This window comes from Ylistrum balloti, unplaced genomic scaffold (assembly GCF_031769215.1).
Source record: "Ylistrum balloti isolate Yb309-2 unplaced genomic scaffold, AGI_CSIRO_Ybal_v1 Utg369594, whole genome shotgun sequence".
Classification (NCBI taxonomy): domain Eukaryota; kingdom Metazoa; phylum Mollusca; class Bivalvia; order Pectinida; family Pectinidae; genus Ylistrum; species Ylistrum balloti.
This window is the reverse complement of record NW_026781878.1, coordinates 210,781-237,654: the sequence shown is the minus strand read 5'-3', so window position 1 is coordinate 237,654 and position 26,874 is coordinate 210,781. Positions and strand designations below refer to the sequence as shown.

The window sequence follows — 26,874 nt, the reverse complement described above, 5'->3', positions numbered from 1 at the left end:
GACGTGAAAAGTTAGATGTAACCTGCCTGAACACGTGGGGTTTTCCCGGGCACTGTTACTCCCTCAGTAAGGACACACCCCCCCTCCTGTAATTAACAAGCGGGATTGGTAGAAGTTGAAATACCTTGTGAAGCAATTGTTGTGAAAGAGTTGATATTTATATCTAATAAAGTTGATTAACGTAGCAAAAAAGTGATTGATATTGAAAAATAGATAATTACATATATATTTTTTTCGACGGGAAGGAGTGCATTTTTAAGAATTACAAATTTTCAATACTGGTTTAATTTTTTCTATCTTTTTCTAAGTTCTATTTACATTTAGTTTCCAGTTGACTGACCCGTATATTATCCAATCGTCGTAATTATAAAACTCGTTCTAGGTACTATCATGAACGCGTGTATTGATATCTAAATTTGCGCATTTCATTTGTTGTTTAATTTGAATGAACTAGAGACAAATTGAATTCATAGTTCGGTTTTACATTTGGATAATATTCTTGATGCATCAAAATTTCAAAATTTCTCATGTTTTGTTGTACAAAAACCATTCGTGTTCACTCTACTCCCTATGATGTTCAGGATGATCATTGATCATGTTCCGATAGAAGAAGCTTCAAAGTCCAACGCGGAAGAAATGATGGGTATTACTAGGAAGAGAGAGAGAGATCCCTTTGTTTACAAAATACCATTTTTAACGAAAAATACACGTTGTTTAAATTTCAAATCATATTTACATCTTTTTTTTTCAGAAAGCTATTCGGGAACGAGTAAAGTTTCTCAAACTCCTAAACACCTGGTACGTATAGACGTCACTTCCGGTGTCGACAACCTTGCAGTACAAAGCGACGTCGAGGGGGAAACGGAACATCCGGTTCATGTGAACTATTACCTCTCCAACGGCGATCGTCTGTGGAAACCTAAATTTAGCAACCAGTCCGTAACAGCCAATCAAAACATCTTTAACAGCTTCTCGTTCAAGCGATATCTGCCGGTAATCGAGACGAGCAATCCCAGCTATTCCTTCCAGCGTCCTCTACAGAATAAAGCTCCGACCTATTTAGTACATAAATGTCATCCGGTTGTCACAGCGACTGATATTCCTAAATCTGATGTTGTTCCGTTAACAAACATGGCCGATATCCAAGGGCTTTCCTATAGTCAGACAAATCCAGCTTTCTCTGACAGCGATGAAAAACAGCAAGCAAAATCCTCATCAAAACCATCAAACCAGGACCCGGATGTAAAAATTGACGTTGACCAAATAGCGCTAAATGTGAGGAAGCATGAAAACGACAATATACCAAACGAGGATAGTGAAATGAATACAATAAATACATACAAAAATCCGCCCACTGCACAAATATCTCCAATCATCAGCTCCCCACGACCAAACAGTTCTAACGGCGATAGTATCGCCATCTCTATTACCGACGGGCGCGGTCAAGGTCAAGTGGTAGACTCCATTCGGACATCCTCACCTTCGGAAGAGAATTTTTCTGGAGGTAATGGAGAAATTTTAAACGGACCTGGAGTGGCACTGAAGGAAGCAGACGATCAGCAATTCAGGTCAGTATTAGATAATTACTTTGATTTTTTCCTAATCTTTTTTTTTATAATTTTTTATTTTTCAAGATTTTACACGTTGAACAGGACAAATACACTCACACCCTCTCACACATCCAACCACAGGTGCACATATAGTCATTGCGTGTCAAACAAGTACACTCCATTCAAAAGAATCATCAACATCATCATCAACATTCAACAATGCATGTGATCATTACTACTATTATTATTATTATTATCACCATACATGATAATCCTCATATATCACAATCAATATTATTATGTTACACACTAAATAATGCATCATCATCATCATCATCATCATCATCATCATCATCATCATCATCATCATCATCAAAAACATGATAATCTTCCTCATCATCCATTTTTTGTCCTAATCTTAATATTGTGATAATGATCGTAACAAAATATATTTACTCTTTTCTGCACAATTTTTTTTATATCACTATCGGACATAGCAATTTTAAACAAAGGTTTATAAAGGTTTCATCACTAAAACGATTCATTTAGGCTGTCGATATATTTATCTCAAACCTTTGTTGTTTACTGTATATTTGTTAACACTAACGTCATTCCACCTTATTGAAATGTTAGCACACGGATACAAAAGATGATGACGTAGAAAAGTTCAATACCTGTCCGTCTCAGTAATCAGAAGATATATTCCCCACCCACATTTCCAATTTTTATTTAGTGAAAACGAACGTGGCAGCGGTAGCGAATGTCGATGTCAACTGAACCGAGCACACTCGCAAGCAAACAGAAACTCGTAAAGGCAAACGAATAATGAAAATTGTGAAAGGATCTCATATAGAATACTGTTGTGTCAATGATGGAAGAGAGTATGGCTGGAGAAATACAGAAGTGTTCAATAATTAACATAGACAGGATTCTGCCCCCCTCCCCCCCCGACCCCCGCCCTCTCACACACACACACACACACTCTCTCTCTCTCTCTCTCTCTCTCTCTCTCTCTCTCTCTCTCTCTCTCTATCTCTCTCTCTCTATCTCTCTCTCTCTCTCTCTCTCTACTCTCCCTTCCCTCTCTCCCCCACTCTTCTCTCTCTCTGTCTCCCTTTCTCTCTCTGTCTCTCTGTCTCTCTCTCTGTCTCTCTCTCTCTCTCTCTCTCTCTACCCCTCTCCCTTTCCCTCCCTCTCTCCCCCACTCTTTTTCTTTCTCTCTCTGTCTCCCTTTCTCTCTCTGTCTCTCTGTCTCTCTCTCTGTCTCTCTCTGTCTCTCTCTCTGTCTCTCTCTCTCTCTCTCTCTCTCTCTCTCTCTCTCTCTCTCTCTCTCTCTCTCTCTCTCTCTCTCTCTCTCTCTCTCTCTCTCTAGCCCTCTCCCTTTCCCTCCCTCTCTCCCCCACTCTTTTTCTTTCTCTCTCTGTCCCCCTTTCTCTCTCTCCCTCTCCGTCTCTCTCCTACTCTCTCTCTATCTGGTCATCCTTCAAACACATTCTGTAAATCTTTGGATATATACAAATATAAGGTTGCTTATCCCAGATGTTCACCAACATTATTCAACACGTTTATTTAACAATATATTTACTTACTAACGTTTATTATAGAAAGGAGCCGAAACCAAAACGGTAAGACTTAATACCTATATACACGCTTTGATGTCGGCACAGGTGTTCTACAAGGGCTAATAATTAGTGGTTTGATGTGCCGTTCACAGTCATACAAGTATGCAGGACTGTTGTTATTGTCGTTACATTATATACTGTCAGGTTATGGTGTTTTTGCCGTTGGATTACGTGCAGTTTTGATTTTTCCAAAAGCTATACAAAAAAAATCTCTCACTCGCATTTAAAGTAAATGCATCAGTTTTCAAACGAGGTAAAGGATCGCTATTTGCCCCCGTGGAACGCCTGCGTTGTCATATATACATGTCGCGCTATTTGCTTTGGTTTAGGGTTTTATTGACAAGCCAGTATCTATTCCTATTTGAAACAATCCATATTTTATTTCCATATATGTACATGCTGCTTTTTTGTTTTTTGAATGAAATTTTCAACGCTTTAAAGATTTGTTTACGCTACATATTGTTCACACGCCAACTACTTACGTATACATACAATCGATTTTGTTTTTGTTTTTTGTTTTTTGTTGTTTTTTTTTCAGATTATTTACATCTCTCTCTCAACAAGTAATTGTTTGAGGTGGTACATATAAGTAAAATAATGGGGATTTTTTATTTATGTAAACTACAGAACAAAGAGATATAATTCAAAATGTGTTCTTCTCCTTATATGGTAAGGACACTAACAACAGAAACTTGATCGTTTTTACAAGCGAAAAGGCCAGGAAATCAATGAGAGTTTTTATGCATATTTATTCCCTATTTAATTGTTTTTTAAATCTCACAACAGTGTATTGACATAGTTAGGCCTAATTGAAACCACTCTAAGACTGTACGAGAGACACACACTTTAGAGATAGATATGGTACTAAACAATGAATACATTTGCATCACACAGCTGTTTCGTCCTCCTGGGACTAGTCAGTAGTGTGCTAAGGGCCAAAATTCTGAAGTGTAAGATTTGAAATAGAATGTGATCGAAAGAAAAGTCAAAATCTAAACGGGCAGGTGCGGTAGTCTCATAATTAAATGCATTTCGTAATTTCCATATATCAGATCATTTTAGAACAACGACAAGCACTTGTGTATATTCTGAACCGTGCAACTGTTTGTGTACATTAAAACGTGGCGTAATGTGGAATAAATGTGTCCGAACAACAAACATAAAGTGAAGATTATGAAAATTAGATTTCAGAAACTTCTCATGAATACCAAGCCACTTTATCAAAATATAAGAAATTCAAAAAAAGTAAACCACATCACCGATTACTTGTAAGAGCCTGTGCTTTACTGCTTTCTACAATGTTGTTTTGTGCTCAAAGTATTCCGCTTAATATACATAGCTGATTATGTGAAATGACTCGTCTTGTTTACGTTGCTGCTATTATTAGTAACATTGCTTTTATAAGTGATGTTTACATTGCTGCTTTTTTATCAACTTTGCTTATATAAGTGATCCACTTACTTGCATATATATTGTTTTTGTACATGTCTCTTTACACTTTAATCAGTATTTCTGTTTTCAAAGGGAACTTAAACAAGCAATTATGAATTATTCTGTACTCTCAACTCAGTGTAGCATAATGCTTCATCCATGGACATATTTCAATTTATATTTTAAAGGAATTAATTTTCACTACGAATATTATAAATGGATTGACTAAAATTATAAAATACTGAAAACTTGAAAACAAACATTAAATTCGCAGCCTTTATTCCTTGGGATAAGCGGGAGGGGCTTGTCCCGGGCTTGGCCGTCGTGTTTTAGAGCACTGTAATAACGCTAATAGAGACTGTAAATAGGACATCACGATCGCTGGCTAGTGTAAACATTATAGGTATCAAAGACACGAACTATGATTGGATTAAGATCTCTTTGTATACCTAACATGATATTTGATAAAAACGTTGGAGGTTAGAGGGCCTAATTATCAAAAATGATATTTCATGGGTTAGGAACGCTGTCGGTGTAACATTTGATCCTAATATGGTGGCTTTGTAATAGATATAGACAATTTTTAATTTTTGTGTTCCATCGGAGTTGATGCAACGATAAATGAAGCAACATATTTGAGCCGACTTAGTTTTCTGTGAGGATTTTGAAATTATTTACCTTATAAAAGAAAGAAAAAGATGAATAAAGTCCGACCAATTGTGATTACCTCTCTGCAGACCGTCACAGCTGTAGTCATACCTCACGGAAGGTAAGAATCATCAGGCCTGTATATACTGACGTCACAGCTGTAGTCATACCTCACGGAAGGTAAGAACCATATGATCTGTATATACTGACGTCATAACTGTAGACACACCTCACGGAAGGTAAGAATATGATCATCAGGTAGTCATACGTCACGTATATATACTGACGTCACAGCTGTAGTCATACGTCACGGAAGGTAAGAACCATATGATCTGTATATACTGACGTCATAACTGTAGTCATACGTCACGGAAGGTAAGAACCATATGATCTGTATATACTGACGTCACAGCTGTAGTCATACCTCACGGAAGGTAAGAACCATTAGGCCTGTATATACTGACGTCACAGCTGTAGTCATACCTCACGGAAGGTAAGAATCACCAGACCTGTATATACTGACGTCACAGCTGTAGTCATACCTCACGGAAGGTAAGAATCATCAGGCCTGTATATACTGACGTCACAGCTGTAGTCATACCTCACGGAAGGTAAGAACCATATGATCTGTATATACTGACGTCACAGCTGTAGACACACCTCACGGAAGGTAAGAATCATCAGGCCTGTATATACTGACGTCACATCTGTTGTCATACCTCACGGAATGTAGGAACCTTCAGTCCTGTATGTACTGACGTCACAATTGTAGTCATACGTCACGGAAGGTAAGAACCATATGATCTGTATATACTGACGTCACAGCTGTAGACACACCTCACGGAAGGTAAGAATCATCAGGCCTGTATGTACTGACGTCACAATTGTAGTCATACGTCACGGAAGGTAGGAACCTTCAGTCCTGTATGTACTGACGTCACAATTGTAGTCATACGTCACGGAAGGTATGAAACATCGGCTATTCTTTGGTTACAGATGCTGTACCCATTAATTGTTAGGTTGGGTTTGATTTGTTCTATATTGCTTACTCTTCTATCTATCTATATGTGTCATCCAGTCGTTACACAATCACAATGCAGAAAGAAGAAACGTCTAAACCAGAAAACAGCACAAAGCTTTCCTCACAGTGGCTTCAGTTCAAGGACAAAGCTGTTGAGAAAGAAGAGAAACATATTTTTTAGATCCAAGCTTATTATATACTAAACAGAAGATATTAACAAAGAACAGAGATATAATACTAAGTATCAAATTAATTAAAGGCAAGAACAATAAGCTTTACAAATACACACTAAATTGCTATTGTCATACCCAACGTTAGGTAAGAACTATGAGTTCTCCATAGAACGAGGTCACAGCTATTGTCATACCCAACGTTAGGTAAGAACTATGAGTTCTCCATAGAAAGAGGTCACAACTATTGTCTTACCCAACGTTAGGTAAGAACTATGAGTTCTCCATAGAAAGAGGTCACAACTATTGTCTTACCCAATGTTATGTAAGAACTATGAGTTCTCCATAGAACGAGGTCACAGCTATTGTTTTACCCAACGTTAGGTAAGAACTATGAGTTCTCCATAGAAAGAGGTCACAACTATTGTCTTACCCAATGTTAGGTAAGAACCATGAGTTCTCCATAGAACGAGGTCACAGCTGTGACCAAAGGTAAGATCCATCAGTTTTGTACCTGTGAATACCTCACAGCAGGTGAAAAGGATGGTAACAAATTGAATGGGAGAAATTATTTCGGATGTAGCGCATTAGTCACGAAATGGAACAAAGAACTGTACATGTTTGTCCGGAATCGTACATAACATACCTTTGTCACGTTTTACAACCCATTTCGCGATAAATGCCCGCCTTTGTTACAAATCCGTTAAAGTTTGTAATTTTTAGTGTAAATACATAAATATATATATATATAAGCGGTTATTGTACTAAAGCGTTTTTCGCACTAGCGTTATAATATTAGCATGCTAATTACAGAACTGTACTTCGTCAACATAGAAATTATTCCGATTGCTCTAATTCCTAGTTGCGCTTTTGTGTTCATCACTGATATTGCCCTAAAATTTGACACCGCCAACATTAATACGTTTACAGTATATAAATTACAGTTTTAGACATACATGTATTAGAATTCCCGTTATGCACAGAATACGTAATGACGATTATCTCAGCTCCATATATGGTTGGTCGGCTTAAGACTTCCGGCGCTCAACAGAGTTGCGGCCATCATTAATAAAATAAATAGGTATCTCATAGACTCCCTTTCGGTCTTTCTCCAGAAAATGTTCCCATGAGTATCATCAAAAGGAAAACCTCCAATATCGCTGTTACATAACCCGCTGAATATGAATGAACGAAACCTTTCATAAGCATATCAAATATTTATAAAGGAGCGTAATTTCACAGTCGTTAAAAACCGATCTGCTGCATATCAAATGTTGTCCGTACAATAACCTCTATCTATCACCGCCCTCCCAGCGCCAAGCTGTTACAGAAGTCGACTCGTAAATCGACACTTCGGTCAGTCGTCAAACGGACATTTGTAAGAAATAAAAAAAAATATCTTCAGAAGTCTTTATCGAATTGTTGGTAACTTTTTGCTCGCCCACAAAGATATTGTCCCATTTGTGTGCTTAGATGATATTAATGGGCGAAGCAGGGTGTCGTGAAATCCGAATTATAAGTTCACTTATAGTAATGTGACGATCGATGAAGGAGAGAGATGTATAAAACTGCAGAGTTTTAATGTTATTTAAAGCTAAAAGGCAGTTCATTCTATCTAACACTGTACTTGTCAGGGAAAACTTTTAATCGATAAATAAACCAATAACAAATTTTTTATGTAAATTTTTTTTCGTCAAGAGATACAAAAGAAAACATAGATTTGGTATCAGACAAATACTACATAAACAGTTAAGTCTACAGAAAAAATAATGAAAGAATGTTTAACTAGTTGGAATAAATAAGATATTTTCAAATCATTCCAGCGACAGCGTTTATATTGGTGACAGCTCATACATCACTTTTTTGGTACAATTTCATGATATAAGTCCAATATAAGAGGTGTTCAGTTCTGGAATATATATCCATGTTTCAGCCGTATGATTCAAATATTTACTACTGAATACTTTCTAGAAGCGGGCTTAACTTTACAAGGGGATTAGGGAAATAACCTTTGTGTTATAACGTATCGTGAATTTCTACCTCTTACTAGGTACAGATTTGATGGCCGTTACACGAGACATTCCTCCGGCGAGATTAACTGTGAAGTCTGGTGAGGTAAAACTCGAATCGTCATGTCGGATGATGATATAGATAACGAAGTGGAAATTGTGACAGTTACGCAGAAAAATTCCTCTGCGCATGCGCAGAAAATACCACATTACAAATCTCTCACTGATATATTTCTAACTTTCTTTCCACATTTACCACAATTTAGTGAGGAAGACGCAAAGTGGCTAGCATGGATAGAACAGCAGTTCACGACCATTGCTGGCGAGGACGGGGAAATCAGCCTCGAGGAGTTCAAGGACGCTCTAAAGGTCAAAAAGGTAAGTATTGTCATTCTCAAGGTCACAAGGATTAAGAAAGGTACGTCTATGCTATTTTTAAGGCCAAACAGTTTGTGGTCAGGGGAACTAAGATAAAAGCAATCTCGAAACCTTACATTGTGTAGGTAACACTAAATATCTTATAGATACATATACCTGCACAGCGTGAAACTAATGGCGATTTGCTGTAGATACCTGGCAGATAATAAGTCAACAGCAGATTTCCACACAGATCCTAATTTAGGGTATATCAATGTGACTATTTAAACACTTCCTATATACATCAGTGTAGATATATAGTGTAAAAAGATATTAAAATCATATATCAATCACAACGTATGTTTCATCTTTTAAGCAAAACTCGCAATCAGAAAGTTTTGTTTTCCCTCTAGAATTCAATCAAATGGTACTGTTTCTCAACATTACCAATTAACTCCATAGTAAGTACGAACCACGCAATACTTATAAAGAAAGTTATTTTTTTTATGTTTCAGTCTTTTTTCGCCGAGCGATTTTTTGCTCTGTTCGACCAGGATCGCAGTGGTTCTATAGAGTTACACGAGTTAATGGACGGATTGCGCATGCTCACGAAAGGAACACCTGCTCAAAAGCTCCGTTTTCTCTTCGATGTGTATGATGTAGACGGTAAGTAGATTCATGTTAATATCATACTGTGTATTGTTGTTATATAGGTAATGAAACCTAATCAGTGTTGCTGCCAGAATTGTGGTGTTTCAAAGAGAGGACACTATTGTATAACCTAAATTATTTTATGGTGTTTATCTTACGGAACAGTCAGGGTCATTCCTGGACGGGTGTCAAAAAGGACGCAAAGATAAGAAAGGAACGAAGATGATGAATCACGATAAAAAAAGTTACAATAGGTACAGCAGGAAGAAGACTTGAGAGTCTTTGGGAACCGTTATTAACACGTCTTCTATGATCAGTAAATAACGATGGGATTTAATGAAAACAAAGCCGAAATAAAGCAAGAGTTATGGTATTTATATGACTTAAACAACGTTATAATATGGTTGGTATTAGAAACGAAATTCTAAACGAATTTGAATCGTTAGTGGATAACTAAAACACAGGCAACACAATACAACAAAACTACATAGCATTCGACACTCCCAATGTTAAATTCTGGTCTTTCCAGTTAATGGCACGTTCCTTAATGAGAGCAGGTAAACAACATATTTCTCATGGTCGTGTTAATAAAAATCGTAAAATTTTCAAATTGTCGTCATCAACCTGCATCTCTACATGTTGTTTTAAGATGAAAATATGGTGCACGTTACTGTCCTATACTCTCACAATCAGTGACGTCCTGGTGCTTCTGTTAAAGGACATATGACTCATATAACTGAAATGCCCATTTTGGAAAGAACCATCAATTATACCAATGGTTGTAGGTTTGTAGGGGTTTATTTTTGTGTGACATTTTCCGCCTATATTCGATTTTGCTCTGTATCATCTACCACTGATACATAAAATAACCAATGACTCTGATACATAGCCAAACCAACGATATGTCTGAGAGCAAAATATTTTAAGATTTATTTTTGCAATATTTTGTTTAGTTTGCTGTGTATTAATTTACCATTTGGATGAAATGTTGCGACTTTTACGTAAAGATATGGAAAACATCAAGAAATATACCAAAATGTCAACTTTTCATAATCCGATCTCAATTTAAATAAAACTAGGGCAAAATATTTAAAAAAAGATTGATACGGGGACTCCTGAAGTAGTACAAGAATAAAACCAGGTCCAGATGTTCCGGAAGAGCAAAAGTCGATTGCTTCATCGGCGACACCCGCAATGTAAACATTGGCCTATCAAAGTAAATAACTTTACGTTCTCAAAATGACGTCCAGTATTTATATTGTTCAACAGGCAGTGGCACTATAGACCGGGATGAGTTGAAGACAGTATTGATGTCTTGTACAGAGGAGAGTTCTCTTTCTATCAGCGAGGAAAACATGGATGCCCTCACTGATATTTTGTTCGACTCCGCTGACGAGGACAACAGTGGCGCCATCTCGTTCGACGAACTGAAAGCGGAACTAGAAAAACATCCGGGTGTTTTGGAGAACCTTACTATAAGGTGAGCTTTGTGTTATCTCCCTTAAATTTGTATAGCCTAATTCTTCGTCATGCATATTTCATATCTTTAAACAAGAAATTAATTTTAATGTTTTGTAATTGTAATTCCGGCGTTTTTACGAGAAATACTCTGATTGAAAGCTTTGATGATTTTCCGTAATTGGTTTTTCCATTAGAAAGTGTATGTATATCAAAGGGGTATTTATGTAGAAAATATTCAAAGAATTTGACCTCGACCATCAGTTTCTCTTCTCGTTTGCAATATGTACAGGACGGTTTCAACTTTTGACTACAAATGCGCTACACACATGTAACAAAATGTCAGTAAGTTTGAAAACATTAAACACAACACACAGATGATACTTAAAGGAATTAGTTTACCATAACGTTTTAAAAGATTGTAAAAATAACACAAAAATACATAGTATCTTTTATTTTTTTAGGGTTAGATTTAGTAGAGCAAAGCAATGAACTAAACTACATCATACAGGTGTTTTGTCCTTCTAGAACCCGTCAGTGAAGCTACATCATACAGTTTTTTCGTCTTTCTAGACCTCGTCAGTGATGTTACATCATACAGTTTATTCGTCTTTCTAGAACTCGTCAGTGATGTTACATCATACAGTTTATTCGTCTTTCTAGACCTCGTCAGTGATGTTACATCATACAGTTTATTCGTCTTTCTAGACCTCGTCAGTGATGTTACATCATACAGTTTATTCGTCTTTCTAGAACTCGTCAGTGATGTTGAACTCACAGTTGCAATCTTAGGAGGCAACTGAGGAATCATTTTCAAGTATAATTGCTGATTTAATCAGCCAGAAGTTTGAGTGCTATTAGATAAGTAATATATAGATACACTATAGTATTTAATGCAGTGTGATCTACTGGTTTATTTTATACATATATTTATTTCAATTCATTCTGCCTTGTGTTAATTTCGCCCTACGATACTGACAATCTGATGTTTCAGTTTTAGCACCAGAGTATAGCTAATGATCTAATTTCACCATATTAATAATGGAGCTAAATGAGTAAAATTTAAGTTGTGGCGAACGTTTTCCCGCCAATAGTAAAGCACCTCAGATAGTAAAACCGAAGTCTTTATATACAATTATTTATTTACAACTATTACACCTATAGAGAGCTTATGTTACTACCAGTTTGTATATTATAGTACATATAAAACCACCAACTGCCTGAATCTACCAAAAACGCACACATACATGTGACAAAATCTCAGATCGGTTCACATGTATCCTATCAAATGGTGTCATTATGGTTATAGTGTATTCTACAAATACTTGAAACACCGGTCTACGTATCCCGTTTCTATTCCTTTTGATATTATATTACAAGTGTCAACTATCATCGCTATTCCTGTAATATCCTTAGACTGTGATCAGTGCCTCGTGGAGTATCAGTTAGGTAAATATTCTCTACTTATACCTCAAACACTCGGAAAGGTTATACAAAGATAGGATTATGTGAAAGTTGTATTTATAGACTTAATGTCTTTAGTATCAGTACAATGATGTTTACACTTATATTAACGTTTTCGCAATACGTGAAATCCTTGTGAACTGGTGTACGTGTGTGTGTGTTGGGTGGTGGTGGTGGTTGGAGGGGGCGGGGGTAGGTGAAAAATTGCTGAGCAAGACCTCTTTTATGGACCTTTTAAATACCGAAGCATTCTACATTCTTTTAGGTTTACGTTACTTTTTATGCATTTTCAACCATTTGCAAGTTAGTGAACTATTACGCTAGCACAAAGTAATATTTCATCGAGTTTGATATGATGAAATAGCAAATGATAGAGCAATATTGATCCTCGATATTCAGATCCACGCCGAGGGACATGGCACGACTTTCTAAATATCTTTAGGTATCATAATAAGGGCCATGTAAGGGCAGAAATCGTGTAAAATTCCTTGATTATGCAAAAGTTCAAAAGCATCATGGCAATAAAACGAATGATAAGACCGAAGCCATGTTTGAATATTAATACTTTGGAGATGATTTCACTTTATCAATACCGACAGTGTGATACATACAAATGAATAGCTCCTTATCGCGTCTTATATTCAACTTATCACGTTGAACATCTCTTATAGAATATCTCGCCAAACACTACAGAGTGATTCCTTAATAAACAAAACCACTTTGTTTACATTTGACATGTATCGTGTCAGCATGTAAATATTTACTCTAGAATTAAGGTTATGGGACTTCAAAGTATATTTGAATATCCCATCGCTTTCTACGGACAGATAAAAGTTTATAATTGAAAATAAATACGGTTTCAAATTCGACTCGAGTCTGGCTCTGAATAATATATTTAAAAAACGAAACGAAAGTTTAAATATTTGAATATTCCCATAAGATATTTTGTACTTGTTTTTTCTTTGATGAATATTCTTCATTTTAAAAGTAACTTTCAATTTGTCTCTCTCCATTGAAAGGAATTTAAATTTGTTCAGGAGGAATGCCAATAATAGAACATGACGTAACAATAGTAACAACGACAACCAAATAGTCAGCTAAATAAGAAATGGAAGTGAATAGCAGTTATATTAATACTTTCTGGTGTTTATCAGTGATATCTTGGGACCAGAACGTTAGAAACCCAGTTAGAAATTTAAACAAAAAAAGGTAATGTGTAATTTCTGGAATATATCTTTCATGCTTGATCATTATTTGAAACATACAAAAGAATACAAATATGATCACTTTTTTCAATATTTTTTTCAGTGCAGCACAGTGGCTGAAACCTCCTGCAAAAAATAAAAACAAGAGACGAACTCGCTACTGTACGTATGCGTACATTCGGAATAACCTCAAGAAAGTAGTGTTCTTGATATTGTACTTCTTGGTCAGCATCGGTCTTGGAGCTTACGCAGCCTACAACTATCGGAACTCTAATGGATTTATCATAGTGGCGCGAATCTGTGGAATGAATTTGAATTTTAACTGTATGTTTATCCTGGTACTGATGCTGAGGAAGTCAATTACGTACCTACTGATGACACGAGTGGCAAAATATCTACCACTAGAACAAAACATCTTATTTCATAAGATGGTGGGATGGATGATCGGGTTTTACTCACTGTTTCATACCTTAGCCCATGTAGGAAATGCCAGTAAGTTTAATTAGTAACATTATATATATATATATATAATATATGCTTGCTTACTTACATTACCTTCATGGATTGAATACGATTTACATGACAGGTGTCGTCGATGAAGCAGAAGACGCTTACTCTTCCGGAACATCTGGTATTATTCTCCTTGTACTTTTCCAGCAGTTTTTGTGTAAATCTTTCTTTTGTCCTAGTTGCATTGAATTTGAGTTTGAATTATGATAATGTTGCCATGTTGGTATTTTCTTGATATTTGTTGCTATGTTAACTATGCTACAATCTTTGAAATTCATCAGTGATCTGTGCCATATGATAAAGAATATTTAAGAATGTAGAGAAATATACTGTAACGATTAAAAAGAAACAGAAATATGACATCTGGAAAATGTGAACTTTTTCTTTACGATAACGTTACAACATATAACATCAAACCATAATCTAAACACGATCTACTCTTATGAATACATTGATAACCTCTCTGTGATATGAACAATATTAAGATAATTATGCTATTTCAAAGGTGTTTTTTTATCATTATTACTAAATATCGCGCAATATTGAATAGTTTATACCTGGAGGTTAAATATTGTGCAATGATTTCTGATATTAGAATTCAAACATTTAGGTATACCAAAGTTTATCGCTTGTAGTGTGGAGTTTAAAGTGATATATATGAATGTATAGAATGAAGCCATATAATCATCGTTGAGTGTATGATGTTTAACAAAAGGATCGTATCCTTTCATTTACACGTATTGTTGCTAAAATGCAATCTTATGTATTTTTTTCCAGTTTTGCTTGATATATCCAAACCCGACCTTGCATTATGGGAGATTTTCTTTACCACCCGTGCCGGATATGGATGGGTGTATGGTACAGCCATTTTGAGTGGTTGGGCACTGGACATAATCTTAGTAGTAATGATAATTTGCTCACTAGAATTCGTGCGAAGAGGTGGTCATTTTCAGGTAGGTTTGTATTCGCAAGGATGTAGTTAGTATAAGAATTTTCATAAGATGCTCAATGTCATATAACGTAATGATTTCAATTGCCATATTGTGAATTTTTCAATTCTGGATAGCAGCATTCCAGTATCCTTAACCTACAGTGTTTGTATGTCGCAGTTGATTCGACATTCAAGAGCATGTTCTCCATATCACAATCGTCGTGCGACATTTCGTCAACTAACATACATTCTCATATCATACGGTTTAGGATATATTACGGCCGTCTCAATATGTTTTTTTTATTCCTCTGTGCGATATGAAGCTGTACGTGTTTGATGTTCGCCTGTTGGTTTCCGTTGCTGTATAACATTGTTCCAATTTGAGAACGATACATTACTTAACTGTATTGACTACTTACATAGCGAGTGTCGTCTACTCAGCAGAAGACGCTTTCTCTTACGGAACACCTGGTCTTTTTCTCCTTGTATTTTCCAGGAGTCCCCGTGTAAATCATTATTTCGTCATATTTCGCCCTAGAGTTATTGAATTCGAGTTTGGATTATGATTATGTTTACACATTTGTGATTTCTTGTTGTATTTACTTCTTTCGATATTTATATTTTTTTCCAACCGTAATTTCCGCCCATTCTTTGTATACATTGATAGTGCAATCTGTATATCTGCTAACAATTGCTTATCATCAACTGTAATACATTTCCAGTTATGCACTTAACATATATATTTTACATGTACAATTGTTCATTATCAATTAAACTGTATTTCCATAATTATAACAGACGTATATTTTGCTGAAATTAGAAATGTTTATTATAAACAGTCAGTTATTTCTTCACTTTCACTTTCCAGGTATTTTACAATACACATATGCTATATATACTATTCTGGATCCTGCTGATAATACACGGCTCAAATTTCTGGAAATGGTTTGTGGGCCCAGGAGTGATATTTATCCTTGAGAAATTGTTGCGATCGAAACTGATCAAGAAGGCTAGATATGGCGATACCTACATAGAGGAAGTCAACTTGTTACCATCCGGTGTAAGTCTATGCAACGACATTATCGATAAGCTTAATCTATTATTATACTGTGTGGCTTACAAAATATTATTGACTTGTCTGTCCTGTTAGATTAGCAAAATTTAAACATCGTTAGTTATTGTTAAGAAAAGTTATCATATCTTTATATACATTCACATTTTATTGAGCGACGAAGTTGGTAAATTCCCAACATAAAAAGATATTTTACAACATCCTGGTGCCTTCAACAAATTAACGAATTATTATTGCTTCCTGCCATACCAAATCATCCTACAATGTGTTTTGTTATTCCAACAGGTAACACATTTGGTGATTTCTCGTCCGGAAAAGTTCAGATACAAAGCTGGGGACTACGTCTTTATACAGATACCCGCTATAGCTAAGCAGGAATGGCACCCATTCACCATCAGCAGTGCACCAGAGATGAAAGGTAACCTCGGTTTAATGGACAATTTAAGGATTTGTCTGTTGTGATGTCATCCTGCTGCGTTTCATAATGAAAGATCATTTAAGGATTAACTGTCGTTGTTTAGATGCTCAGATACATGAATAATACTTCGTTTCATATAAACATGTTTTTTTTTCTGAAATAAGTAACGTAGAACATTTCTGAAGGTTTCTTTTGCTGTCTTCCCCAAAATTAGAGTTCAAAGGTGTTTTATAGCTAAGTAATGAAATTATCGATATTTTTTTACTATTGGTTTTATTTTGAAGTGCATCGTTTGCACAGTGTTATTCAATCTTGCATAATGATGAAAAATGGGTCCCTCTGACAGAATAACGATATGAAGCTACACGTGGTTGATGCCCGTTGCCTGTTGGTTCCGGTGTTGTATACTTTTTCTCATTTGCGAATGTGAATTTGCTTACGTGGATTGACCACGATCTGCACTTTCGCAACTCCCGTTCCTATTCGCCTTTTGCAATTTCTTAAGTTCCCATGTGAATCGTTATTTTTTATATATTGACCCTGGTTATCGAATTCTAAGTTGGATTATGATTCTGTTCCCATGTTTATTTTTTATTACAGTATAGAATTTTTTATTTTCTTTAAAGTTTTCAACATTTATCAGCATTCAGCATTTCGTGATTACAGGACATATATGGTTGCACGTGCGATCTGCCGGTCATTGGACGAACAAATGTTACAAGTTTTTTGAGAACTTGGACACTGAGCGTGAGAAGGGTAAGAGCGTGGTTCGTGTTCCCCTACAGAAACGTAAATCCCGGCACATAGGCATAGAAGGTAACTCTTACTAACACTCATTTTAATTTATTTCTTGACAGCATCATTGGTTCTGTTCGTCGTTTTGTCCGTATCATAACTGAATGCGGTAAATTGTCCTATAGAATATTTGTCAAGAGTTAATAATTTCCCTTATGGCCATCATGAGAGAGAGGACATTTGTACAATGTATATGATTTAATGTGATAAATTGCACCTATTAGTCGTGGAAATGTTATCTTGATACTACATACATGTAGCGTAAACCAATGCAGAATAATTCTGATTCAAAATATCCCCCTGTTCCTGATGTGATATAAAAATAGTTAACCTTTAAAGTACCAGTAATTCGTTCGTATGTAATATTTGTTGAATTTTTAAAGTAAGTTTGTTTCGATATAAAATTTTACAACCAAATTCACACGTAAGTTTTATATATATTTTTATTTACTTTTTATCAGTGTCTTACTGAAACACTCATTTATTTTACTCACATTAATAATATAAGTGTTCACTATCTGTGTTGTTGTGATATATATCAGTAAGCACATGCATGATGATTGCATGTTGTTATAGAACACTCACCATAAAACACATTCTTCACCTGTTAAGTTCTACATGTTTGCTTTTGTAAATGCTTTCAGTGGTGTGAGTTTGATCGACTGTTTTATGCACTTTGACATAACTCACCTTTGTTTTACGTCCTGTACTTGATATAAACGATATATCATTAACTGAAAAGGAGATTATCACTAACTTAAATTATAGACAATTTCCTATTAACGGTAAAGGGAGATAACTCAACTATGATTTAAACATTCTCTAAAACACATACATTATATGTACTGTCATCTACATAGTTTACTTACGATAATCAATTATTCCTTAAGTATAATACCTATTCATATACATGTTGAGGTTTATGAATTTATGTGCGCGAAATTATTTAGGAATTCAATATTTTCCTTGTAAACCTAAACCACCTGATTTTTAGATGATACCTATTAATGTTGATTTAAATATTTCTTTAAATTACATTTATGTTGTAGCAGTTACAGTTTGTTGAATAACTATAAGATCGACTAAGATAATACGGCAGTTGTTGTTGATAAAGCAGACAATGTTTACCGTTTTTAAAAACCTGGTCTTTGTACGTTTTCAGGGGTGTACTTGTAATATTCTAGTAGTATTCAGCCTATACCATAAGGTTCATCTACATATAATATGACATACTTTTTTTAAATATTTATTACGGGAAAAGATTTTTCTGAGGATATTTGTGATACTACCACCTTCTATGAATAAATACCTCTGTTTCTGAGAACTCACTTGTGTGTTTTACAGGTAAAATCAAGATGTCACGGACGGGGAACATTGAAATAGAACTAGTAAGTAATTCATCTTTAATTAACATCAATGTCGTACGTGCATTTTATTTACATTAAGTATGTGCATCAGAGCCTTTTCATCCAGATCTCAAGCTGCATGAACATTTTCTACATCAATGATTTTAGGGTACATTTTGATACTCTGTAAACTGAACAAGTGCCAGAACGTGCTGTATACTGAAATATGGAACGAATATATTTGTTGTATCAATCTGTTTATCGATAAAAACATTACTATCCTATAATAGCGTGGAATCCCTTGAAACTTACCACCATACTCTTTCCGTAAAGAATGAATGCTTGCTTATTTTACAAAACATTTAAAGTTTATTTATGGAATTATATATTGAATTCTATGCATGGCTTTTAGTTGCAAAAAATCAACATATGAAAATGCAGTTTTTATCATGTCGTGGAATTTTCCTAGGAAGAAGAATCAGAAATGAGACGAAAGGAAAAGAAGAAAGCAGTCCGCATTCAGGTATGTTACTTAGATATCCATGAAGGTAAATGACGAGATATTCAGTGCCAATATCAACATAAGTTCCTGATTAGACATTAAACGCTACGTGAATGCTACAGCCACAGTTTGTAGTGATGTCTTGGGTCCCAAAATACGGCAACACAGACGTTACACGTCAAAGTATTGAAAAGATAATATTTTAATGTAATTTTTAGCCGTTAATATCAGAAGGAATTCATCAAACCACTTTCTGTCACTCGTCTGATGCTAATAAGCTGTTTCGTCTTTCTACTCTTGCTACATCATACAGTTGCATCACTAACTGCATCAAACCACTTTCTGTCACTCGTCAGTGATGCTACATCATACAGTTTTTTCGTCCTTCTTGGACTCGTCAGTGATGCTACATCATACAGTTTTTTCGTCCTTCTTGGACTCGTCAGTGTTGCTACATCATACAGCTGTTTCGTCCTTCTTGGACTCGTCAGTGATTCTACATCATATAGCTATCTATCCTTGTAAATTTCGTCAGTGATGATGATCGCCTAAGTTGTTTGCGATGACTTAAGTGACCCAAATAAATCTCAAATGTCAGCTCAAATACAACTGGGAGCGTACATTGATCAAAAAATTAAGTTAACTGTATTATTTTCGATATATTTATTTCGTTAAAGATATATGACACTATATGGGCTTAATGGAAGCAAAGACATAGGATGAATATTCCATTAAGGATCTTGAATTTCGCGTTTTTCACCTCATCGCGTATGTTTGACATTTACGTTTTATGGACAGCACCCAAACTATTCAGTTTCCATAGTTGTGCAGCGTATTCCGAATTGCAACTATGTTTAACCATCTCTGTTTCAATTCGATATTTTTTTTATATATTAAATCATTACATTTTTTTCAGTGTTACATAGATGGTCCTTACGGAACTGCTACTCGCGAGATCTACGAGACGGAGCACGCAGTACTTGTGGGGGCTGGTATAGGGATCACACCCATGGCCTCTATACTCCAGAGTGTCATGTATCGTTACAAATCATCATTACGTACCTGTCCACATTGTAACAAAAACTTCTATGGAGATATCCCAGAGACTACCATGAAGCTCAAAAAGGTCAGTAATATTTTTGATAATTATATGTGATATGCATAATAATTTGTTTATCATCTGTATTTTCTCTATCTTATTGGTTTTAGGAATATACAAGTCCTTGTGCGAATATTCTGTATTCTCAGAGAGGTATTCGGTAATTCAGGGGACATTTTATAGCATTTTGAAAGTTACATGTAGTTGTAATATGCATATTAGTCGTCTGTTAATTAGTATGATCGCACGCGTATATTTATCATATGCACTTTATGAAATTACATCATCAGTGTACTGTGTCCATGACACCTCTGACCGGTTATTATAATTATTTATAACTGTATAATACAAAAAAAGTGTTGAAAACTTATATATCTTAATATTCAAATCACCAGATTATAATAACAATGTTTATTTATGTTCAACATCTTACAGTTAAAACCAAGCTGTTGATATATACAATATCTGGTAAAATTTTCTCTATCTGTAGATAAATGTATTTTTAGTCGAGCTAATGTATCTCTTCTTCAATTGAGGCTGATTCTTATATGGTTGAGTGGTTTACAATTCATTCACCTGTAACGTGTGCTTCTAGAATCGTTGATTTAATTCTCTACTTAGGTGGGTTTTTTGTGTTGTTGAATAACTTAAATGGTTATTCGGCACATGTGAGCATTTCATTGGACAAAATCGGCAACGTATGTTCTTAGGGAAATCTTACACCTCAAACAAATATATTTAATTTGATATTTATTATAGATCTAGCTTTTGATCGTTCGCGCAGTCCTGATGGCGTCATAACAGGTTTGCGTTGACATTAAAGGAAGGGATTGAAATATTTGTGTAAATTATGAAATCAACAGAAAAAAGCCCTCTGAATTAATGAAATTGTAGCTCCATTGGAATTTTTAATGAACAGCAAACATACTTGTGTATTTACCCAATACCCTATATGAAATCTATGATCTAGTTACCTTTCAGTACCGGATTTCCTGTTGCCACTATTCGCATTGATTTCACCTGTCAAACTTTCCACGGGAGAAATATTTTGATGTTAACAATACTTTTTCAAGTCATTACATAAACTTCTTTAAATGTACGAAACAGTCACAATATTGCAAACTGGGATTTAAAAAAACCCTGAAAATGCATCCTCGATAGCCTAGGGATGATCCTGATTGTGAAATCGTTTAAAATTTCTACTTTCAATTCAGGTTGATTTTGTGTGGGTGAATCGAGATCAAAAAGCCTTCGAGTGGTTTGTGTCGCTATTGACTCAGTTAGAGATTGACCAGGCTGAGATAGAGACTTGTGGAGGAGCTGAAGGCTCTAACAGAATCATAGATATGCACATGTTCATGACTGCTGCACAGAAGAAGACAGATATGAAAGGCATCGGCTTACAGATGGCACTTGATCTGATGCACAAGAAAGAAAACAAAGATATGATTACTGGTCTACGGACGAAAACAGAACCAGGGAGACCTAACTGGGGAAAGGTATTCTTAATGGCATTTATTTTGCATAAGTGTGTTATCACGTTTCTTTCGTTGTACCATTGTGGCAAAGGAACACATCAAGTGTTATAATATGCAGTCATGATGATCGCTAGTGACAACAATAACTGAATAATTCAAACGTCGTAGGTTACAACAATATTCAGTATAACACAATGAGAGCATAACTACTATTGTCTTAAACACATCTTGTGATAATTTACTTGTATGAATGGCATTTTACATCTAGTGTTAAATGGTCCCGTATGCAAATACATACATGCGTGAGTTACAAACAAACACGTTAATCTAAATAAAAAATGTATTTAAGTACTGTTAAAACATTAATATCCGCGGGGTATTATTTCCGTTAAATTAGTGGTTAGGCTTAATCCATGAATTCTTTTGTCCATGAAATGATAAACAGATGAATGTTGACAGGGATTTTAGTGTTTGTGGATTGTATGAGTAAAGTTTATCAACGAAATTAAGTGATAATAGATATGTTTATTGTCTGATAACCCTGAAATTGGAGTCTCACGAATATATAGGATTTTATGTAATTCTATTTTATATTTTTTTTTCGTGTTGCAGCTTTTTGGCCAGATTATGCAGGAGGACCGGGGTAAAATCAAAGTTTTCTTCTGTGGGGCACCAGCTCTTGGAAAGACGATAAAAGAAGAATGTGAAAAACTGAAGATAGCATTCTCAAAAGAAAATTTCTAAAATTCAATATTGAACACGTTTTTATATATTTGTAAACAATACATTTATTATATTGTGGTTTTTTTATGTACTGAGTAATGAAAAGTGGTGACTGCAATGACTATACTGTGAAAGACGGTTTAAGTGGTATCATGGTAGACAAGTTAGAACTACAATGAATACTAGTTAATTATGTATTACTAAATTATATTAAAGTTATTTGGATTATTTATAATTTGATATGTCGATACTAAATTGTTATGTACAAGCTGTTTGTAATTTAATACAAAACATATATAACCAACAATCATAGTAATAAAGTGTAGATTTGAAAACAATCTTAATGATACCTTTGTTTAGGTTTAAATATAGACAGGATGCCAGCCGACAGATATAGAAGAATTTAAAGTAAGTGTTGTATATTACCGTAAAAGAATACAGAGTACTGTGATACACATTCTCGATTCAGAGTACATATTTTTATCTATTTGAAGTTTTCCCGTCCAATCATTTTTATACACGTTGCTTGGTCCATCTTTAGTTTATTAATCAAATGTTATTTGCTTTCATTTCACGCATAACGCTCTAAAGCATAGATTGGACTTCTACATGGCTTTCAAGTAGGGGTTGTCGCCCTTTTGTTCGTATGATTTAACTGTGTTGTTTATTTAATACTGTACATGTGATGTACTCTGTTCTGTAGTTTTATTGTTAGGCGTGTGCTGTGTGAAATTGATAAATTATTAAATAAACTTATATGTCCTGCAATATTTACCTAATAAAACACAGACTTTATATATATATATATATATATATATATATATATATATATATATATAAGCATAATCACAATCGTATACCGTGAAGAAAGGTATTTCAGAGCGAAATGTTTTTCATTTTTTTCATAACATGGTTATTCCGTCGTTCAACATGTAATGAAATCGGCTCGGTGCTGATCGAGGCCACCCTAGTGTCATTTCAAGACTTCTTGATGCCCAAAACTGAATGACATGATTATCTGTGATATTCACTATACAATATCCTGATTGAAATACACGTGCACTTCAGTGCATGTTACTATTTTTAAAATGCTCAATGCAAGGCTCTGTAAAATGTATTCCTTATTTTTTCATCTGAATCACTGTATAAAACAAAATTAGGTAGAGAAGTGAAAGATCTGAATATAGCGAGAATGCTTGATACAAAGCCTTTATGTCTCATTAGCATCACTTTGTTTATTTAAAATTGTTTCTAATAAAATTTTTGAAAATATTATGAAATATTTCCATAATAATGTATGTCTCAGTGCTTGAAATCTACAACCTATAAACAACAACATCTCCTTTTTTATTGGGTATGTGATACATATCATGTTGAAACAACAGGACTCTGCGTCGAAAAGAATCAAATTAATTATGATCATTTCAATATTTCGAAAATATTCAAAATATGAAAGTGTTCTAGGATAAATGAAGGAGTTGGTACGTGAGTGAATGAGTCAGAGCTTGAGTCAATGGGTCTGTGTGTGAGTCAGTATGTGAGTCAATGAGAGATATCTACCATAATTATTCACCTTATTCATGTTTTTATTAATCTTGATACATTCTATAATGATCTACTCTTGACTCTGTAATAAGTCTATGACACCTGAATTGTACTGTTTATTTTCCGTTTCTATATTATGCTGCAATTTTTGGTAATTTAATAAATAAAACAAATATTTATAAATGCTCTTCGTCTGTATGATTTTATTATGATACACTGCTGTATATAGGTCCAAATACTCTAGATATAAGTCATAAATTGTAAGAAAACTTTGATATTTCGTTCCCGTTCCGAAACAGTACTGTTTTATGGTGTAAATCCGTCAAAAACTCAATTCAAAATTCTGCCGATTAAGTTCAATCTCCCGATTTTCACTTCAACAACATTTGATACATTTGTTAACTCTACACCTTTTGCTAAACAAGTGTAAATTTGACTTCTAAATTGCTTCTTATTTTCACAATAAATTTGAATGCTTTTAATCACCCTAGCTGTTATTTTACAAATTATTTGAATAAAAAATAATAAAACAAATTTATTAATACTTTATATTTATTTTAACACAATTTTCTTCTTACGTAGATCACATTAAAACATGTTATAATGTATGTACACAGGAAAGCCAATGGTAAATCGTGTTTAAAACATATGTCATGCATAAAGACAAATCACGTTGTCCTGATAAACATATTCATGTCACTATTAAGAATAGTAAGTTATGTAGTATGGCACTGTAACAAGGGACTCGTGGCAAGTATTTAAACCTCTCTCTCTCTCTCTCCCTCTCTCACCCTCTCTCTCTCTCTCTCTCTCTCTCTCTCTCTCCCTCTCTCACCCTCTCTCTCCTCTCTCTCTCTCACCCTCTCTCTCTCTCTCTCTCTCTCTCTCTCTCTCTCTCTCTCTCTCTCTCTCTCTCTCTCTCACACACACACACACACACACACACACACAAAAACAGTAAACAAAAACATTATCAAAAACACAACAACAACAACAACATAAAAACCAATCGCAGATTTGAAACGAATATTTACAGTTAAAACATTGAAATTATCGATTTAACATTCAGTGGATTTCCGACGAGAGTGTTTATTTAGTACCTTACCTAGTCAACTGCTTAACCAGGTCAGAGATCTTTGACCACCACCCCTCCCCCACCTCCTCCGACAGGTTTCTGGACTCTATCAGTAGGGCGATCTTATTAAAAGTGTCTCAAGTTCTTATTATCATTTGTTTTTAGTAGAGGGCGAAGCAACATCTTTCCACTAAATGACAAGGAATGCGAATCATTCCCACATTACCTAGGTTTGGAAACACCTATAGCTACTTGGCAACCATCCTGAGAGGTTTCATGATCCGCTCTACTTACTGTGACATTTCCTATTGAAGCGTGTCCAAAATTACTTATATAAACATATGAAAAGGATCATCATTATAAAGTATCAAGCGAAGGCAGGAGTCTCCGAAAGTCATAACGACTGAGATGTTATCATGTAGGTCGCTTTAGAGTATATACATTTTGGATGTGATGAGTCATTTAATACAAGTAAGTATGTGTCGTATTATATTCGATTTTAACCTCAAATTACATCCAGCTTTGTCAGCTATTTTGTTTCCATTACGTTCCTGGATATGTTGTCGTTATTTGATTTTGATGATTACCGTGGATATACTTGGCTACACATGGGAAAAATTGTAGCACTTAAGAATTTACTGTCATTATGTTCATTCCCATCACAAATATAGTGGGCATGAAATCAAACGATTCCAAGTTAAATTCATGTTAATTATGTATCAATTAAAATTCCTGTTTCAAAGATTCCGAATCAGCCTTTGAGATGAAAGTAAATGATGAATTTTATCAACAAATACTAAATTTCAAATTCGTGTGATTAAATAGATTTGATATGAAGTGTAAGTTATATTTTGATATGCTGGTAACGTTCTGGTAAAAATGGTATCATAGCGTATTGGTGCATTTATTATTTTTAAGTATATATATACTTCTCACATTAAAATAACACCAGGCTGCTCTCATGTCTTAGGTACATAATATTTACGTATTTTCTACTTTAAATTTCTACTTACTATGGGATGGTTTCCATAAATATCATAAGTTTTATTCTTATCAAGTTTTTACATGACATTAAGGAATAGATAGTGATAGCAGAAAAGACTCCAACCATTTTATAAATGATTTTTTCTGTATTTTCTGTTGAAAAAACAGGAAATAAAATCATTTAAATCATAAAAGTAGACTTGCAACAAAATCAAACATATTTCAGATAAAATATATATCATGTAAGCAATTGGACTGATAAAATACCATTTTAAGATAGTTGAATGAAACACCCATTTTTGGCATTTTAAGAATGAGCATATAAGGCAGAAGTTAAATTTTAGTGTCAACTGCAGTGAGAATTATTTAAGATAACTCATGTATATGGTGACCTGTCCCTTATACAACTTGCGTAAAATCTTAATCGTGTGTATGCCTTTCGTTGGGTACTTTACAAATATGCAATGATTTGTAACTTGAGAAATGTTTGTCTTTATAGTATATGAATGTAAATAAAGTAAATAAAAACAGCTTATGCTGGTAACGACTTGTTTCGATATTTGTCAAAGTATAAAATCGAAACTGATAACTTGTATTATGCATTAGAAAGAATAATTAAAATATCTGTAAAATATATGACATACAATAAAGATTGGTATCAAAATTGAGTTATTATACACGATTTTGAACATCAAATATAACATTGTAAAATCTTACAAAATATATATGTTTACATTTGTGTACAAATATATGTTTAGCGCATGTCAGATCACAGGTATTGCTTAATGTCCCTTAACTCCAGATTAAACG

The 26,874-nt window shown here is 34.6% G+C and overlaps 1 protein-coding gene across 1 annotated transcript; it reads left to right on the top strand.

The window, feature by feature from the left end:
- The first annotated feature begins 582 nt into the window (after positions 1–582).
- On the top strand, positions 583–22,481 carry LOC132545229 (NADPH oxidase 5-like). The gene is made up of 15 exons (XM_060208908.1): positions 583–643; positions 752–1,568; positions 8,718–8,829; positions 9,324–9,474; positions 10,729–10,939; positions 13,690–14,078; positions 14,874–15,049; positions 15,896–16,087; positions 16,385–16,517; positions 17,184–17,333; positions 18,657–18,700; positions 19,128–19,181; positions 20,077–20,286; positions 21,474–21,758; positions 22,350–22,481. Exons 1-15 carry the CDS (start codon positions 583–585, stop codon positions 22,479–22,481), a joined length of 3,117 nt encoding a protein of 1,038 aa, XP_060064891.1.
- The last annotated feature ends 4,393 nt before the right edge of the window (positions 22,482–26,874 follow it).